We start from the raw sequence: 18,953 nt of genomic DNA on the forward strand, positions 1-18,953 counted from the left end.
AGCCACAAACTGTCTGGAAAGGAAGAGTAGATTGAATTACTTGCCTCAGTGAAATTAAATACCCAGAGAATTGCTGGGCCTGTGGTGATGATGACCGGGGCTTGCTTTCCTGTGATTCCCCCTCCCAGTGCTGTGGAGGCACGGCCAGGCAGGTCTACATCTTTTAAAACTCACTTGAATTGTAACTGTTTTTTTTCCCCCCATTGGTCCAAAACCACATGGAAGATGTGCAGATTTTTATTTCTGTGGGCCAAACCATGTAGAAATGTAAATGTCAGAGCTAGAAAAGCTCTGCAAGGGTATGGGTCCCTCAGGAAATTGTCCTCAAGTCATTCATTCTTCTGGGCATTCCATTCTATTGTTCCCTCTTACAGCGATAGAGATCAGCATCTCCACCCACAGGTGAGATGCAGAAGACTGGGCCAACCCTGCAACCACTCTGCCTCCAGCCTTGGTTCTCCGTCTGCTCCCTCTACCAGCCCGTTTGGTTTCTCTTGGATTCCCCCTACCATTACTCCCTCTGGGTCTTCTTTCTCTGGAGCTTCTCATGAAGTAAAGTTGTCATTACAGGTTCTCATCTCTGTAATGTATTTAATTTTGATGAATTTATTAAGTGTTAATTAATGCACTATGGGAGCCCCCTTCAGCCCTCTGTATAAATTGATCCTCTTCTTTCCATGTGTTTTGCCCATAGGGTTTTCGGCAGCCCTAGGGCAGCCAGCAATAACACCTGCGCCTTTACAGGTGGGGTGAAGGAAGGGGACCATGAGATTCCTATTTATGTGATTTGCAATAAGTGTCATCATTACTCAGGGTACCAAAAATGTTTAAATGATACAAGTGCCTTGTAGAATCCCAAAGCAAGCTCATTTTCATTTCTCATATACAGTATACACATTTTTCATTAATTCTATGAGTTGATATAATTATTATTATTATAATTAATTATTATTAACTCGGTTACTGGTTTTTTTCAGTGTGGAAAATTGTGTGCTAAATGTTCGCCTTTAAAAATAAATAAATAAATAAAATTCCCTGGGTGCACACCCTAATGAAATGTGCTGTGCATGCCTACGAAGCAGGCCCCCTGCCTCAGGTGCAGCTCCCATTGGCCGCGCTGGCCAATAGACTGGGAGCCTCCTGGCCAGTGGGCTGGAGGTGGGGGGGAGGCAAAGGGGGAGATTGTAGGGAGCTCTGGAGCAGGGGAGGCCGTAGGGGAGGAGAGTTGTCTGGCACAAAGGGGGAGCTCTCTGGTGAGGGGGGACAGGGGCAGAGAGGCCATTGGGGCCCTCTCGGGGGGGGCAGAGGGTTGTGTGGGTCTCTGGATGGACCCAGCCACAGCCCGGGTCTGCTCTGTGGGAGGCGGGAGGGGAGTGTTGCTATAGCCCCCTAGGAAGCCCCCTCTGTACTGTGTATTTTATGCCAGCCCCGGGGTGCTCATCGAGGCTCCTTTCCCCCGCTGCCATCTGTCTGCCCCCACAACCCCCTGGCTGTGTCTGTCGGACAGTGACAGACTCCTGCTGCTCTCTCTGCCTGTGGCTCCCTTCCCCCCATGCTGTGGAGGCACAGCCAGGCAACTCCGGCATCGGCCTCTGCAGCTCCCATTGGCCAGGCTTCCTGGCCTAGGGGCTGGGAGCCGGGTCAGGACTGGGGCCTCTCCACAGCATGCAGCAACTCCGGGGAGAGGGGGAGCTGCTTGTGGGGCACCACGGGCCCATATAACTCCGCCTATGGCTGGATGAGTCAATATTGTGCCCTTGTTGCCAAGAAGGCTAACGGCATATTGGGCTGTATAAGTAGGGGCACTGCCAGCAGATCAAGGGACGTGATCGTTCCCCTCTATTCGGCATTGGTGAGGTCACATCTGGAGTATTGCATCCAGTTCCCTCCCCCCGTCTCCCTCTACAGAAGGGATGTGGACAAATATGAGAGCGTCTAGCGGAGGGCAACAAAAATCACCAGGGGGCCGGGGCACATGACTTATGAGGAGAGGCTGAGGGAACTGGGGTTATTTAGTCTGCAGAAGAGAAGACTGAGGGGGGATTTGGTAGCAGCCTTCAACTACCTGAAAGGGGGTTCCAAAGAGGATGGAGCTCGGCTGTTCTCAGTAGTATCGGATGACCGAACAAGGAGTAATGGTCTCAAGTTGCCGTGGGGGAGGTCTAGGTTGGATATCATGAAATACTATTTCACTAGGAGGGTGGTAAAGCACTGGAATGGGTTACATAGAGAGGTGGTGGAATCTCCATCCTCAGAGATTTTTACGGCCCTGTAGCGGGGTGGTCACCCGCTCCTGGCTTAAAAGAGCCCGGGGAGAGGGCTGTGGCAGCAAAGGAAAAGCAGGGCTGATTGGGAAAAGCAGCCTCTGCTGGGGGCCACACCGCAATCAGGCCTCAGCTGGCTTAATCAGGGCCCAGCTGGCCCTTATAAGAGGGCAGTGGGCCAGGAGCACACAGAGTCTCCTCTAGCTGTGGAGGGCGATGGGCTTGGCTTGGCTGCTGGGGAGCATACTAGGGTACCTGAGGTGAAGCAGGGCTGGGGAAGGCCATGGGAGCTGGGAGGCTCCAGACTGGAAAAGCCCCAGGCTGCAGGCCTGGCAGATGGCCTAAGACAGGGTACTGGGGTTGCAACACGGCAGCCCAAGGGTAGGTGGAGGCAGCCGGTCCAAACCCCTTTTGCCTATGATGACTGGCCTTATACAGACTGCAGTCGGCCCCAGTGAAAGGGGCTAGATGGTGACTGGCAGTAGCGCATAGGCTGAGGCAAGGTGGGGATAGAGCGTGGGGGGTTCCCTGGGGAGGGGAGACCCAGATCTGTGGGGTATTGTCTGGAAGGGCAGCACCCTGGGTAAAAGGGCACCAGGGTCTGTGAGGGACACGGGGGCCAGTGACAGTGAGACGCTGGCAGAGGGTGCTCCAGAGCTGGTAAAAAGAGCTAATTCCTGGATGACCAGCAGGAGGTGCCGCAGGAGCGAGTTGCACCCCGTTACAGGCCCAACTTGACAAAGCCTTGGCTGGGATGATTTAGTTGGGGTTGGTCCTGCTTTGAGCAGGGAGTTGGACTAGACCCTCCTGAAAAGAGAAAAGGAGTACTTGTGGCACCTTAGAGAGACTAACAAATTTATTAGAGCATAAGCTTTCGTGAGCTACAGCTCACTTCTGACCCTCCTGAGGTCTCTTGCAACTCTAATCTTCTATGATTCTAGGTAAAGGCAGAGCTATTGAGCAGGGCAGGGAAATTGAGTCATTAGAGCTTTTTGTTTTCTGCTCGTTTTTGCTAATATCTATTGAACTAAAATGCCCACAGAACTGTTAGGAGAAAAAAAATCTTTGTGAAAGACTCAAAACAGACCTGTCACTTCATTACTGGGCTGAGAGAGATCCCACGCCAGTTCTCTGGTCACCCAGGGAGCCCTCCAGCAAAGATACAGACAACAAGACTTAATACTCAAGATAGTTCTATTATTAAAAAACCCATGGGGTGAAGAAGCTGAAAAGGGCACAAACCTTTCGTGGGAGGGAAGTATTCATGTCTACAAACGGCAGCATATTCAGGGTGTGGGCGGCCCGGGTAGGAAATGAACCTACTTCTCCCACCGGCCAGCCCAAAACCACACCTGCTGCCACACTGAGACCGGCATGAAAACCTCCAACTCCTAAGGTCAATACTATAAGAGAAGCTGCCCTCTAATACGAACAGGTGCCAGCGGGGGGTGGGGGCGGGTGGGGAGGAGAATATATAAAAATGCAGAGGTAAGTTATTTTTGAAATTCCCTTCGATGGTCATCAAAATTAATGTTCACAATGATCCTTTGTGTTTCCATCCCGCACATTGCTCTTCCCACAGCACGTTCCCAGGGGTCTGTCCTCCAAAGGACTCGCAGCCTACAGGTTGCTCTTCAGAAGGAAGCATCATCGGTTTAATTTAAGGAGTGAGTCTAAACCCATTTAGTTATGCCGATGCAAAAAGGCCGTGTGGACACTTACTTGAGTTTAGCCAGGCTGATTTTGGCTTGGCTTTAATTGATCAGGAAGAGGTTCAAGTTAAACTGAAATCAGCCATTTTGCTGCCATTAGTATGTTATGTCGGCACCCAGGACCGCATGCATATCTTCATAAATGATCTGGAGGATGGTGTGGATTGCACTCTCAGCAAATTTGCGGATGATACTAAACTGGGAGGAGTGGTAGATACGCTGGAGGGGAGGGATAGGATACAGAAGGACCTAGACAAATTGGAAGATTGGGCCAAAAGAAATCTAATGAGGTTCAATAAGGATAAGTGCAGGGTCCTGCACTTAGGATGGAAGAATCCAATGCACCGCTACAGACTAGGGACCGAATGGCTCGGCAGCAGTTCTGCGGAAAAGGACCTAGGGGTGACAGTGGACGAGAAGCTGGATATGAGTCAGCAGTGTGCCCTTGTTGCCAAGAAGGCCAATGGCATTTTGGGATGTATAAGTAGGGGCATAGCGAGCAGATCGAGGGACGTGATCGTTCCCCTCTATTCGACACTGGTGAGGCCTCATCTGGAGTACTGTGTCCAGTTTTGGGCCCCACACTACAAGAAGGATGTGGATAAATTGGAAAGAGTACAGCGAAGGGCAACAAAAATGATTAGGGGTCTAGAGCACATGACTTATGAGGAGAGGCTGAGGGAGCTGGGATTGTTTAGTCTGCAGAAGAGAAGAATGAGGGGGGATTTGATAGCTGCTTTCAACTACCTGAAAGGGGGTTTCAAAGAGGATGGCTCTAGACTGTTCTCAATGGTAGCAGATGACAGAACGAGGAGTAATGGTCTCAAGTTGCAATGGGGGAGGTTTAGATTGGATATTAGGAAAAACTTTTTCACTAAGAGGGTGGTGAAACACTGGAATGCGTTACCTAGGGAGGTGGTAGAATCTCCTTCCTTAGAGGTTTTTAAGGTCAGGCTTGACAAAGCCCTGGCTAGGATGATTTAACTGGGACTTGGTCCTGCTTTGAGCAGGGGGTTGGACTAGATGACCTTCTGGGGTCCCTTCCAACCCTGATATTCTATGATTCTATGATTCTATGCTGCCGTGTACGCACAGAGGGAGGGATGGGATTTATTTTCCCCCTGCTATTTTCAAACAGGTTACTAAGCATGGCCACAGCAGCCTGGAAAGGGAGTTCCCCACCCATGGAGTGTTAACTGCTCCAAGAGGTCACGGTCACTGCACTGGGCAGCTACTGAGAACTGCATCCAGCCAGAGACACAATGGCTTACAGCAGACGCACACAAAATCTCTGAGACCAGACTTCACTAGACATGGACAACAGAGGGAGCGAATCTGAGGCTTACTTGTGTGAGTACACGTTTTTGGAGAGATCCAGGTGGGCGAGGTTGGCACAGCATCCGAGGGCCAATGCACCAAACAGCTTGAAATGGAAATTAGAAGTGTATGAGACCAACAGGCCAGGCCAGTGCCCAGGCTCTAAGCCAGGCAGTGTTCAGCATAGCTCCACGGGCCATGAACCCTCCTCCCCATATTTGACACAACCCCTGTCACGCAGCAGAGTGATGGAACACATTGGGAAAAACAGGTCTGGGGCATCCTGCCCCCCAAAGGATGTCCTGAGCTTTCCCCACCCTCATGTTTCTGGGACCATGCCCCCTACTGACAAGCATCATGCACAGCTCGGAGCTGTCCTCCCCACCCCTGACTATGCTACCCTGTTTAAGGGCTTCCTTTCCCCAGCTACTCCCCCTTCAGTGGGGACATCAGGAAGGGCCACCTGGCTCCCCCCTCCCACCTTCAGTCTTTCCCCCGTTGGCTGTCCCTGTCCCTCCTCAGTCATTTCTCCCACGCAAAGCAAGTCTCCCTCCCTCTCCACCCAGACCACTCCTCCCACAAAGGCCACCAGGGCTAACTCTCCAAAGGCAGAAATGCTGCATTAGCCCTGGCAGAACTGAGCTCCCCTCTCACCTGGCTCAGAGAGCTATTTGCTGCTCAGCCAGGCTGCTGGGCACAAGCCTTGCTGTCATGGCAAGGGGGTTGAGGCCGCCTCCGGGTACTGGACCGCACCAAGCACATAAGGACCCTGACCACTAGGCCTGGCCATGTGTGGTCTCTATCAATCCAGCTAAGCAATTTATACAGCCCCCCATCACCACAGTATCTGAGTACACCCTGTGAGGTAGGGCAGGGCTACTACCCCCACTGCACACAGGGGGAAATAGAGGCACAGAGCCTACGTGAAGGATAGGGTGCGGGAGGGAATTGAGACAGGTTGCCCAAGTCCCAGGCTAGCACTCTCATCACTAGGCCAGCCTTCCTCTGTCACTAACCCTCTGTAATCCACTGGTGGTGTTGTCTGACACAGACAAATCCCTACATGTTAGGACATGCGGCTCCGCTATACAAAGCGACAGCATCCAAAATGGCTCCCAGTGCGTCTCAGGGACAGAGCTGCCAGCTCGAGCGAGTTGGGTACACGTTTGCTGCTTTTTACTCCCGCAGGCCTTACAGGGGCGGCCCGGCCCAGGGAGAGGGAGCCAGAGTCTTTCTTAGCCAGCCATAGAATGGGTGATTAACAGTCTGATTTTCAGAGATATCGGCACCTGCAGCTCCCACTGAAAACCAGGCCCTACGCACCTAGAGGCTGCAATGTGCAATGCTGCTGGAGGCAGTGGGGCAGGGGTCCCACAAGGTGTGTTTTGGCCTGCAGAAGGCAGGCACATGAGACCATCTGACTGAGTCCCCAGCGGAGTCTGCAGGGCTGGCTGTTTAAATAAGCATACTGGCTGATCAGAGACCCACTTTCCAGAGCAGAACAGCATTTTACAATCCTGCCCCCTTTCCAGGGTAAATAACCGACCTACATGCAGCAGTGACAGCGAGGGAAATGCAAGGAGTTGGAAGGCTCATCTGGAAGCATGACTTTGGCAAAGGGAGTGATCCCAAAGCACCAATATCTGATGTAATTTAAGGTCCAGCCATAAATTACAGAGCCGAGGCTGTTCCAACCCTGGATTAGGAAAAACTTTTTCACTAAGAGGGTGGTGAAACACTGGAATGCGTTACCTAGGGAGGTGGTAGAATCTCCTTCCTTAGAGGTTTTTAAGGTCAGGCTTGACAAAGCCCTGGCTAGGATGATTTAACTGGGACTTGGTCCTGCTTTGAGCAGGGGGTTGGACTAGATGACCTTCTGGGGTCCCTTCCAACCCTGATATTCTATGATTCTATGATGCCAGAGCCAAAATTTACATCCAAAGCTGAAGTACCTGCTGCATTCATTCATTCCTGATCAATAACGCACAAGACTTCCAGTACACCACAGCAAGCTGTGATTTCATTCTGCCTCAGCTGGGGCTAGGGCCACGCCTGGGAGTTCTGCAGGCACCAGCAGCTCGATTGCCTCTGCCTAAGAAGGACAGAGACCCGGGGATGGGAAGGGCCAGCCCTGGGAGGCAGAAATATACTCGTCTGCCTCTTGGGCTGAACAACCTGCACAGCGACTCTGGTTTGCAGGGCCAGGCACACGGCAGGGGCTGCAGTGACGCAGATGGCAAAAAGGAAGGTCCCCTCAGCACAGATGAGTGGAGAACAGCCCCTTGCTACTTACTGCATCCAAAGCACAGTCTGTGCCGGCCAGGTTGAGGTAAGATACTGAGTTCGTGCGGCTGAGGAAGCTGTGTAAGCTCTGTGGGGAGAGAAGACGTGAATTAAAGGGTCTGCTGGAAGGGTTTTTTTAGAGGCAGCATCTCCTCGCACCTGGGGCCAACTGCAGGACATTCCTGCCCAGGGATCAGGAGCGAGCCTGGCTCACAGGCAGACAGCCTTTCTCCTGGGGTTTGGCAGGGTTAGCGTCAGCCCAAGAAAGCGAGAAGGAAACAAACCAGCCTAGGGGTGAGCCCAGACTCTCCTTCCCCCCCAAGCACCTCCTCCTCCCCACTCAGCCCCTTCCCCTGGGCAGCAGTGCCAGGCCAGGGGAAGCAGAAATGGAGCTGGCTGCGTGGTCAAAGTGACCTGCAATAGATTTGCCAAGAGTGGCCTCTGATTTGGGGGCTTTTGAAGACACTGAGCTCCCACAGGAGTCCACAGGAGCTGTGGGGGCTGGGCACAGGGTCTCAGCTGGGCACCCAAAAAGCAATAGCCCCTTCTGAACATTTTGGCATCAAATGGTAAAGGGGGCAGCCCAAAAATCTGATCAAACCCCAATGATAGACCCAGCTGATGGGCCAGACTCTTCTGACCTAAATAATTAAACCTCCAGAAAATGCAACACATGCTAGAGAGAGTCTTCACTCCCATCAGAGGTGTGACTGCAGCTTGGGCAGGCTTATCTGCACTAGCGTTAGCCTAGCTAGCTTGGGGACCAAGGGCAGCATGGACCCCGGAGCGGGCTAGCAACCTGAGTTCACAACCACATGCAGCAAGCCTACCCTGACCTGTGCTGTCATGTGGTCATTGCTACTTTCAGCCCCACCCCAGCAGGTAATTCTGAGCTGCAGCTCCCATTGCCTAGAGCGAGGGGGAGAGAGAAGACACACATCTCAGCTCACTGTACACGCTGCTCAGGTTTTAGTTGTGTTTCTCTGGCTTGGACCTTCCTACCTGCAGGGAGCTATTTATACGTACGCTGGCATCGTCCGTGGTAAGGATGCCAGGATTCCCCGAGAGATCCAGGTGCTGAAGTGAGGCGCTGAAGATTCCATTAGATGCAAGGGACTGGCATAAAGTGCTCGCTCCTGCCCCAGGGAAGGGAGGAGAAGCCGGTGAGTGTGGTGGGGACCCAAGAGTGGATGCAGAACAGAGAAGGACATTGCAGGGTTTCTAACATGACAATCCCAGAGCCCTGCTTGGTTCAGACTGCTGAGACACGGCAGGTGAAGAGGGACCATCCCACACTGGAATTCTCTCCTTAAACCCCCCTGAGAGCCGCTTGGACTCCGAGAGCCAGCCCTCCCACATCATGTCCAGAGCACCCACCAGAGCCCTTTGGCCACCTGACTTTGAAAAGGGGCCCCCTGCACATGCACTCCGGCAGCGCCCAAGCCAAGAAGGGGTAGAGCTGGCTCAGGACAGAGATCAGTCATTCCACAGTTAGGGCTAGACTGGGCTGTTGAGGCCTGGCCCCTTGGCAAGGGGAATGCAGAGGGACACTGCTCAAAGAGGCCTGGGGCCCAGCCTGGTGGCTCCAGGGGAAATGCAGGCCAGGGCAGCCCCGCCACCCTCTTTCACACTCTTGTGGGAATGTTTCCCATGCTAGCCTGGAGCCCTCTGGCTCCTGTAAAGGGTCCCAAAGGCAGCGAGGAGGTTTTGTGAGCTCTGCCTCCATCCCAGAAACTCAGGCAAACCCCGTGGAGACACATCCAAAGCACAGGACTTGGTGATGATGGGGGACTTCAACTACCCAAACATCTGTTGGGAAAACACCACAGCAGGGCACAGATTATCCAATGAGTTCTTGGAATGTATGGGAGACAAGTTTTTATTTCAGAAAGTGGAGAAAGCTACTACAGGGGAGACTGTTCTAGATTTGATTTTGACAAATAGGGAGGAACAGGTTGAGAATTTGAAAGTGGAAGGCAACTTGGGTGAAAGTGATCATGAAATGGTAGAGTTCATCATTCTAAGGAATGGTAGGAGGGATAACAGCACAATAAAGAGAATGGATTTCAAGAAGGCACACTTTAGCAAAGTCAGGGAATTGGTAGGTAAAATCCCATGGGAAGCAAGTCTAAGGGGAAAAACAACTGAAGACAGTTGGTGGTTTTTCAAAGAGAAATTATTTGGGCACAAGAGTAAACTATTCCACTGCGTAGGAAAGATAAGAAGTACGGCAACAGACCACCCTGGCTTAACCAAGAGATCTTCAATGATCTAAAACTCAAAAAAAGAGTCCTACAAAAAGTGGAAAGTCAGTCAAAATACAAAGGATGAATATAAATAAACACAAGTATGTAGGGACAAAATTAGAAAAGCCAAGGCACAAAATGAAATCAAACTAGCTAGGGACATAAAAGGAAACAAGAAAACATTCTACAAATACATTAGAAGCAAGAGAAAGACCAAGGTCAGAGTAGGCCCGTTACTCAATGGGGGGCGGGAGGGGGAGAGACAATAACAGAAAATGTGGAAATGGCAGAGGTGCTTAATAACTTCTTTGTTTCGGTTTTCACCAAGAAGGTTGTGGGTGATGGAAGGTCTAATATAGTGAATGCCAGTGAAAATGAGGTAGGATCATTTCCAAAATAGGGAAAGAACAAGTCAAAAATTACTTAGGCAAGTTAGATGTCTCCAAATCATCAGGGTCTGATGAAATGCATCCTAGAATACTCAAGGAGCTAACTGAGGAGATAACTGAGCCATTAGCTATTATTTTTAAAAAGTCATGGAAGACGGAAGATGTTCCAGAAGACTGGAAAAAGGACAAATATAGTGCTCATCTATAAAAAGGGAAATAAGGATAACCAGGGGAATTACAGACCAGCCAGCTTAACTTCTGTACCCGGAAAGATAATGGAGCAAATAATTAAGCAATCAATTTGCAAACACCTAGAAGATAATAAGGTGATAAATAATGGTCAGCATGGATTTGTCAAGAACAAATCGTGTCAAACCAACCTGATAGCTTTCTTTGACAAGATAACAAGCCTTGTGGATGGGGGGGGGGGAAGCGATAGATGTGGTATATTTTGACTTTAGAAATACAACCTAGATGGAACTACTATAAGGTGAGTGCATAACTGGTTGGAAAATCGTTCCCAGAGAGTAGTTATCAGCGGTTCAGAGTCATGCTGTAAGGGCATAACAAGTGGGGTCCTGCAGGGATCGGTTCTGGGTCTGGTTCTGTTCAATATCTTCATCAATGATTTAAGTAATGACGTAGAGAGTACACTTATAAAATTTGCAGACGATACCAAGCTGGGAGGAGTTGCAAATGCTTTGGAGGACAGGATTAAAATTCAAAATGATCTGGACAAACTGGAGAAATGGTCTGAAGTAAATAGGATGAAATTCAATAAGGACAAATGCAAAGTACTCCACTTCGGAAGTGTAAGCAGGTGGGAGCTGCGGCACCTCCTGCTGGCCAGTTAACTCCCGTTGGGAATTAGCTTACCAGCCTCTAGAGCGCCCTCTGCAGGTCAGTGTCCTGCCTGTCATTGGCCCCCTGTGTCCCTCCCGGACCCAGTGCCCTTTTGTCTGGGGTGCTGCCCCTCTGGCAGTAACCCCTCAGTCTCAGGATCTCCCCACCAAGGGGAACCCCCCATCCACTATCCCCACTTCACCTCAGTCTTGGCTACTGCCAGTCCTCACTTAGCCCTGCTCCCTGGGCAGACTGCAGTGTATCAGCCACTCATCACAGGGGAAGGGGTTTGGACCTGCTGCTTCTGCCTACCCATGGGCTGCCCCCTGCAAGCCCAGTACCTATTTGGCCTTACTCTTGGCCTGCTGCCGGGGGGAGGGGGGTTTCCAGGCTGGAGTTCCCCAGCCCTGCTCCACCTCAGGTACTCTCTCAAGCTCCCCAGCAGCCAGGCCCTTCTCCTGTTCAAGGCACAGAGAGAGAGAAAGACTCTACTCCTGGCTGCCCTGGCCTTCTTATACACGCCAGCTGTGACCTGATTGGGGCATGGCCCAGCTGTGGCCACTTCCCCAATCAGCCCAGCTTCTAGCCCACAGCCCCAGCCCTCTCCAGAGCTGTTGTAAGCCCCTCAGGGCAGGGGTGGGTGTCTACCCCGCTACAGGAAGGAACAATCAGTTGCACACATACAAAATGGGAAATGACTGCCTAGGAAGGAGTACTGCGGAAAGGGATCTGGGGATCATAGTGGACCACAAGCTCAAGATGAGTCAACAGTGTAACGCTGTTGCAAAACAAGTGAACATCATTCTGGGATGTATTTGCAGGAGTATTGTAAGCAAGACACAAGAAGTAATTAGGCCTTAGCTGGAATCTTATGTCCAATTCTGGGCACCACATTTTAGGAAAGATGTGGACAAATTGGAGAAAGTCCCGAGAAGAGCAACAAAAATGATTAAAGGTCTAGAAAACATGACCTACGAGGGAAGACTGAAAAAAACTGGGTTTGGTTAGTCTGGAGAAGGGAAGACTGAGAGGGGACATGATAACAGTTTACAAGTACCTAAAAGGTTGTTACAAGGAGGAGGGAGAAAAAAATTTCTTCTGAGGACAGGACAAAAAGCAATGGGCTTAAAATTGCAGCAAAGGCAGTTTAGGTTGGACTTAGGAAAAACTTCCTACCTGTCGGGGTGGTTACACACTGGAACAAATTTCCTAGGGAGGTTGTGGAATCTCTGTCATTGGGGATTTTTAAGAGCAGGTTGGACAAACACCTGTCAGGGATGGTCTAGATAATACTTAGTCGTGCCATGAGTGCAGGGGACTTGACTAGAGACTTCTCGAGGTCCCTTCCAGATCTATGATTCTATATATACCTTTGGCAGTCAGTGAAGTCCTAGAGAAGTTCAGGCTGCGCAGGCCCTTGGTGCGTTTCTCAATGTACTGGCTGAATGCAGTTATCCCTGAGGAGAAAGCAGAGGGGCCTGAGAACAGACAGGTGACAGGGGGCTCAGCCATTGCACCCACAGCCATAGAGCATCATCGCTTGTCAGCCACCAGCTGCATGCTTCTGGCTCTGATGCCACAAGTCCCCATCCGAAGGGGCCTGTAAGTTGAGACAACTGGTACATGCTGATGGGGGGGAGGGGGGCACAATTTAAAGCTTGAGTCACACTCCTCCCTAACCCTCAGCAGCCTCACCCTGCAGCTCCCAGCTGTTTGCTGCCACCTCTCCCAGCGGCCGCAGTTTGCAACTCACCAGCTCCAGGAGCTGCTGCACAGGGAGGGGGCCTGGCCTGCAAACGCTAGCAGAAATCTGGGGGCACACGTGACCCTGCATAGCCCCCCAAGCATTGCTTCTCTAAGAGAAGGATCAATCCTGCAAACACTTTGGCCTGGGTGTCGGGCGAGTGCCAGGTACTTCAGGCCCAGGAGTAAAGCCACTTCTCCACGGCAGAGCCCATGTCAGCATGGCTGCTTAGGGTCTGCTACACTGCAGCTGGAAGCGAGCCTCCAGCCTGGCTAGGCAGACCTGGGCTGACTTCGCCTGAGCTGGCATGCTACAAACAGCAGAACAGGTGCTGTGGCAGGCGGCAGTTCAGGCTAGCTAGCCCCCAAGCTCAGACCCAGGAGGGTCAGGTGGGCTTGGACTCGGGTGGCTAGCCCGAATCACCACTCACGTCACTACCACCACACTGCTATTGTTGGCACTTTAGCTTGCGCGAAGCTAGCACAAGTCTGTCTCCCAGCCCCACTAGACATGCTCCCAGCTGCCACATCCCTAGTCTAGACAGAGCATACGCTACCAGGAGGAGGAGCTCTGCCAGTGAAGGAACTGCCCCAAACGACGTTATCTTCACTGACAGACACATTCTGTCAGCAGAGCTGTGTCTGTACTGGGGGGTTTGCTGGGGGTGGGGGTCCTGCACCCCTGATCGACACAGCTATCCTGGTATAAGTTTTATGTGTAGAGCAAGCCCTATGTGTTTGCAGGATCCAGCCCTAAAATCAGACACAAAGCAGATCAGACAGCAGCCTAGAGCCCAAGGCACATGGCACGTGCTGCACCTGACTCCACATGCTGCAGGGAAACCAACACTTGCCTTCCATGGCATCTCTGGGTGACACACACACCAGGGCCAGGAGAGCTAGGGACTTGGGGCTGTCTCTCTCCTGCCCCACAGCAGGGCAAATGGTGCAAGGCCTCATCACCACATAGCAAGCCGCGGTCAGCTCAGACACATCGCATGGATCCGCACAGGCGGTCGTCTCACAGAGCCGCAGCGACTGCCGCAAGGGGCTCCCCCAGCATTGCCATGTAGGCCCTGCGGCCAGCACTGGGGACGCAGCCTCCAGTACACATCTCAGTACAGCTCACAGGGTTGCTCTCCCGAGCTGGTGTCTGACTGAGAGCCGAGCCCTCCTGACAGTAACACGCAGCACGACAAACACTAATCAACCAGCAAGGGGCTGATGGAGCCAGGGACAGGTGCTGTGCGCTGCGAGAAACGTACTGAAAGAGCTCAGGGGAGGCCAGAGCTGGGTCGTCTTCTGTCCCTAGGGTGGGGCAGGAGGACACTTGGACACATCAGGGGCATGCACAGCCCCGATGTACGCTACTTGCCAGACCTCTACCAGCTCCCATGCCCAATGCATGAGCATTCCCTGCAGGCAGCGCTTAGAAAAGTATCACATGCACCATTTATGTACATACTAAACAGATACTTGCCAGCCCCTTCTCTGCCACATATGGTGACCGCCCCATATACACAGCACCTGGGGGATTTGTTACATTGGCATGCTCATCAATTTGTTCCCACCTCCCCCTATTCACAGCACCCGCTTCTCTGAGAGAGAGAGAGAGAGAGAGAGAGATCTTCCCTAGGATACGGCAGAGCTAGTGTGGTGGGGCAGACTAGCCCTCACTAGGAGGCCAACGCTAAGGGCTCAACTACACAGGGAGGGATAAAGCTGGGGACAGTATGCCTTCAATTCCCACTAGCTTGCCTTGCATTCCCCATGCAGACAAGCCCTAAGAAAGCGATAAATAGGCAGCAAAATGTAACAAGCAAAGAACTGGTGTCAATTCATGCAAGTGCAGCAACATGAGCCAGAGGTCAAACAGGCCAAAGGATGTTACCCTTCGCGCTAGGGCCGGGAAGGAGGGGAAAAGCGTCTTCTCCCACCCACTGGTCAGTTCTGGCAGCTCGCCAGGAGGGTTTACCTGCCTAGGAAGCATCAGGTACAAGGCACTTGCCAAAAGCAAGGGTACCTAACCCAACGAAGCAATGCCCCTCTCTGGTCCAGCCAAACCCCTGCCTTGGTCCTGATGGAAGGGAGGGCATCTCACACATTGAAAAGGAACAGAGCAAGCAGCCAAAAGGCTGCAGTGGGGGAGGGCGAGGAGACGGTTCAGGCGGAGATGCACTAGTTGTGTTGTAAGGAACTTGTGAGTTCGTGCCTAGCCAGAAAGGAATCTCTTGGTTTCTAGCAAGTTGCTAGGATTTATATCTTTAAGTAGGGTTAGAATTTAGGTCCTCTCTCCTGCGGTGACACTAATTAAATACACAAAACTCACAATCTATCAATCCCACAGCTCCCCAGCAACCCTGCCTGCAGCACTTGCTCTCTCCCTCCTTGTGCTCCCACGGGAGGGTGGGCACCACAGCTGCTGGTTCAGGGATGCTCAGCTGAGGGCCTGCCAGAAGCAGAAAGAAGTCAAGAGCCCTGTGCAGGGCAGCATAGACTGAGCCTGCCCACTGTTCTCAAGATGCACTTCACGCATCTGCCCTCTCCAGGACGAGCGAAGAGGCTGCAGGCCAGGGAGCGAGACATTAGCAGGTGAGTGCGTCCCCCAGTGCTCCTCACTGTGCACCCCAAGCTATAGGCTTGCTGGCATAGCTGCTGTGCTTTACCCACACACCCAACCCTACTCTGGAAGCAGGGGCGGTAGGTTTGTAGAAATTTTGGTGGTGCCCAGAAACACACCCCCCCCAACTCCCCCCACACACCTGCCTAAGGCTCTGGGAGGGAGTTTGGAGGAGGGGGTCAGGGGTTCAGGCAATTGGGGTGCACGAGAGGGTGGGGATGCAGGCTCTGAGAGGGAGTTTGGGTGCAGAAGGGGTGAGAGGTCAGGCTCTGGGAGGGAGTTTGGTGGGGGACAGGGTCTGGGGTGCAGGCTCTGGGATGGAGTTTGGGTGCAGGCTCTGGGCTGGGGCAGGGGATTGGGATGCAGGAGGGGTGCGAGGTTGGGTTCTGGGAGGGAGTTTGAGTGGGAAAGGGGGTCTGGAATGCAGGTTCTGGGAATGAGTTTGAGTGCTGGGTGCAGGCTCTAGGCAGGGGTGCAGGAAGGGGTGGGTGTGCAGGCTCTGGGAGGGATTTTGGGGACAAAAGTAGGTGCAGGGAAGGGGTGGGCGTGCAAGAGGGAGTTGGGGGGACGGGGTGCAGGATAGGGGTCCAGGAGGGGGTGAGGGGTGCAGGCTCTGGGAGGGAGTTTGGGGGCAAGAGGAGGTGGGGGTGCAGGAGGAAATTTGGGGGCCAAAGGGTGTGTTTGCGGAGGGGGTGTAGGTGCCGGCTCTGGAAGTGGATGGGGAGGTTCGATGCTTACCTGGGGCATCCGCTCAGGCAGCAGCTCCTAGGCGGGGCAGGCCGGGGGGTCTCCTCACGCTGCTGTCTTCCCATTGGCCACAGGGGCGTTTGGGGCAGGGGCAGCGCACAGCGGCACAACCCCCTCACACGGGCTGCAAGGACCTGCCGGCAGCCACGTGGAGCGAGCGGGAAGCTGCTCAGCCCCGCTGCGCTGTGGGTGGCGGCGGGAACCCCCGGGCTGTTTTAAATCGCCCAGGGGCGGTAGGGGGGACCGGGGGAAGCATGGGGGGGTGGGAAACTTTGCTGGAGCCGGGCCCCTGGGACAGGAATATCCTGGTGCCCGGGCACCACGGGCCCATAGAACTCGCCGCCCATGGCTGGAACTGCTTCCACATGGGGACGAGATCAGGGATTCACAGGCCACATACGCTGCCTTGGGAAGTGCAGCCGCCACTTTCAAGGGGAGAGCGAAGGTGGGGTGAGGTGTGTCTCAAACCCAGGCAGCTCCAACTGGCCTCTGGGCAGAGACGGGACAGAAGCCAGAGGGGCTGAAAAGGCCAGGCCGTAAACCCTGCACACTGTCAGAAACAGCCGGGACACTCTGAAGGGGCCATGTCTGTTGGGATGGAGATGTAAGGTACCTCTGTCCTCCAGCTGGTTGCCAGCCAGGCTGATGGCGCTTAGAGCTGAGTCCGGGTTTCCTCTTAACGCCTGGGCCATCCTCTGGGCAAATTCACTGCAAGGGAATGGATCTCACTTTACAACACATCCAGCGTTAGTTTATTCCCAACACAGCCAGGCGCCAGGCACAGGAAAATAGTGCTGGGGTTTCATGGTGCCTCTGGGGCAGCGCCAGGCTGGGGGAGGGGGGAGAGGCACTAAGCAGATGCATTGCACCTATGAGTCCCAACGGTGCTGAGCGATCGCTCATGCTGCAGCAAAGGTGGCAGCCAGCTCTCTCAGCAGAGCCACTATCCCAGAGGTGGCATTTCTCTGCCATGCTGGCTGCAGTTCTTCTGTTACACAGCAGAAAGTCATCTCCAGCCAAGGAGTAGCAGAAGTGTGAAATTCCCCTGCTCTGGCCATTCCCTGGTCAGGTGAACTTCAGAGCCTGGCTGAGTCATGCAGAGGGGAACCCTGCAAGGAACGGGCAGTTTCTCTCCTCTCAAAATTATAGTTAAACAAATACATTACTGCAAAACCAGGGCTGCAAATTTAAACACTCAACAGCAGGAACACAATAAAGATGTTTGCCTTCATGGGCCATACCCTGGCACATCCATGAGCTCTTCCCAACGTGAAGCGGCCCTATGGATGAATCCAGACATACAACTGAGCTAACATTACCTAAAGCACATACATAGCTTTTGAAAATGCTCCTAAATCACTAATCCCATGGATTTTTGCTGGGAGTTGGGTAGCTCTGAAATTCCAAGCTATAATAATAATCTAGCCATCATCCATGCCTACAGTGCAAGTTACTGTTACTCTATTATGAGAATTTTTTTTCCCTTTCCCAGTTTTTGGATATTTAAATTCATCCCCTTAAAACTGGGGTGGGCAAACTTTTTGGCCCGAGGGCCACATCTGGGTAGAGAAATTGTATGCGGGGCCATGAATGTAGGGCTGTGGCAGGGGTTTGGTGTGCGGGAGGGGGAACGGGGTGCAGGAAAGGGCTCAGGGAAGGGGGTTGGGGTGCAGGAGGGGGCTCAAGGCAGGAGGTTAGGGGGCTCAGGGCAGGGCTAAGCAGGGCTAAGGCAGGATCCCTCTCTGCTCTGGGTTCGCCCTGCTCCTGGAAGTGGCCAGCATGTCTGGCAATGGCTCCTGGGGGTGGAGTGCAGAAGGCAACTCCGCTGCATGCTGCCCTTGCCTGCAGGTACCACCCCCGAAGCTCCCATTGGCCGCGATTCCCCATTCTCAGCCAATGGGAGCTGCGGGGTGCAATGCCTGCAGGCAAGGGCAGTGCACAGAGCTCTCTGGCCCCTAGGATATTGCCGGCTGCTTCTGGGAGTGGTGCGGGGCCAGGGCAGGCAGGGAGCCTGCCTTAGCCCCGCTGCACCACAGGACTGGCAATCCCGCGGGCCGAAGTGAAAGTCCTGATAGGCAGGATCCAGACCGCGGGCTGTAGTTTGCCCTCCCCTGCCTTAAAAAGTGACCAGAAGCCAAGTGCAGGTGATTTAGCATCAGCTGATAATTTAATATGCAGACAATAATTCAGTGTCAACCTTGCATTTCTGCTATTCTACCAGCCGACGACGGACAAGGCACAGAACAGCTGGTGAAAACATGCAGCAAGCTATTGCCTGTGCAGGCTTTTATAATGCTACCCAGAATCCTTTAAAAGAGGCAGGACTTGTACAAATGCCCCTTCCTTACAATTTTAACCCACTGTTTTCCAGCACCAGCTCCTCCAGTTTCACCGATTTGCTGATCATGTACAGAAGCTGTTCGGAAATCTCCAGATTCTAGGAGAGAGGAAAGACGCTTTGAAAGCTGTGTCATCGCTTAAGGGAAAGCATTTCATTAGCTTCCTGGCCACAGCTCTTCATACTCACCAGCCTGAAGTCCTTACAGTACAGCTTCGTGAACCACAGGTTAAACGACAGCGCTGTGATGCTAAGGGCTACGTCTCTGCAGTGGGACATAACAACAAAACAATTAGCAAGAGTTACGGCACAGACTGACTGTGATTGGAGACATGGTGAATAACCACTGTGTCAGGTTGCACATGTTATTTTAAAGCCACGACTTACCCTTAGAAGCTGGAGTATTCTGCACTCTGACCACTGCTTTAAAGCTGGACTAGACCTACTACAT

The 18,953-nt window shown here is 52.8% G+C and overlaps 1 protein-coding gene across 6 annotated transcripts in view; it reads right to left on the minus strand.

Moving 5' to 3' along the window:
* The window catches only part of CARMIL2 (capping protein regulator and myosin 1 linker 2), a 134,068-nt gene that overhangs the window by 88,792 nt on the left and 26,323 nt on the right, over nt 1–18,953 (minus strand). For all 6 annotated transcript variants that reach the window (XR_006275273.1, XR_006275274.1, XM_043495387.1 and 3 more), the window contains exons 9-15: nt 18,692–18,767; nt 18,513–18,601; nt 16,778–16,872; nt 12,425–12,511; nt 8,603–8,712; nt 7,587–7,664; nt 5,323–5,399 (exon numbers count right to left, since the gene is read on the minus strand). Coding sequence is in view for 4 of the 6 variants with exons in the window: in XM_043495387.1 (XP_043351322.1) it covers nt 5,323–5,399; nt 7,587–7,664; nt 8,603–8,712; nt 12,425–12,511; nt 16,778–16,872; nt 18,513–18,601; nt 18,692–18,767 (612 nt within the window). In the remaining 2 variants the exon portion in view is untranslated. The remainder of the gene's footprint in view (nt 1–5,322; nt 5,400–7,586; nt 7,665–8,602; nt 8,713–12,424; nt 12,512–16,777; nt 16,873–18,512; nt 18,602–18,691; nt 18,768–18,953) is intronic.

Source organism: Dermochelys coriacea, chromosome 12 (assembly GCF_009764565.3).
Source record: "Dermochelys coriacea isolate rDerCor1 chromosome 12, rDerCor1.pri.v4, whole genome shotgun sequence".
Lineage (NCBI taxonomy): Eukaryota > Metazoa > Chordata > Testudines > Dermochelyidae > Dermochelys > Dermochelys coriacea.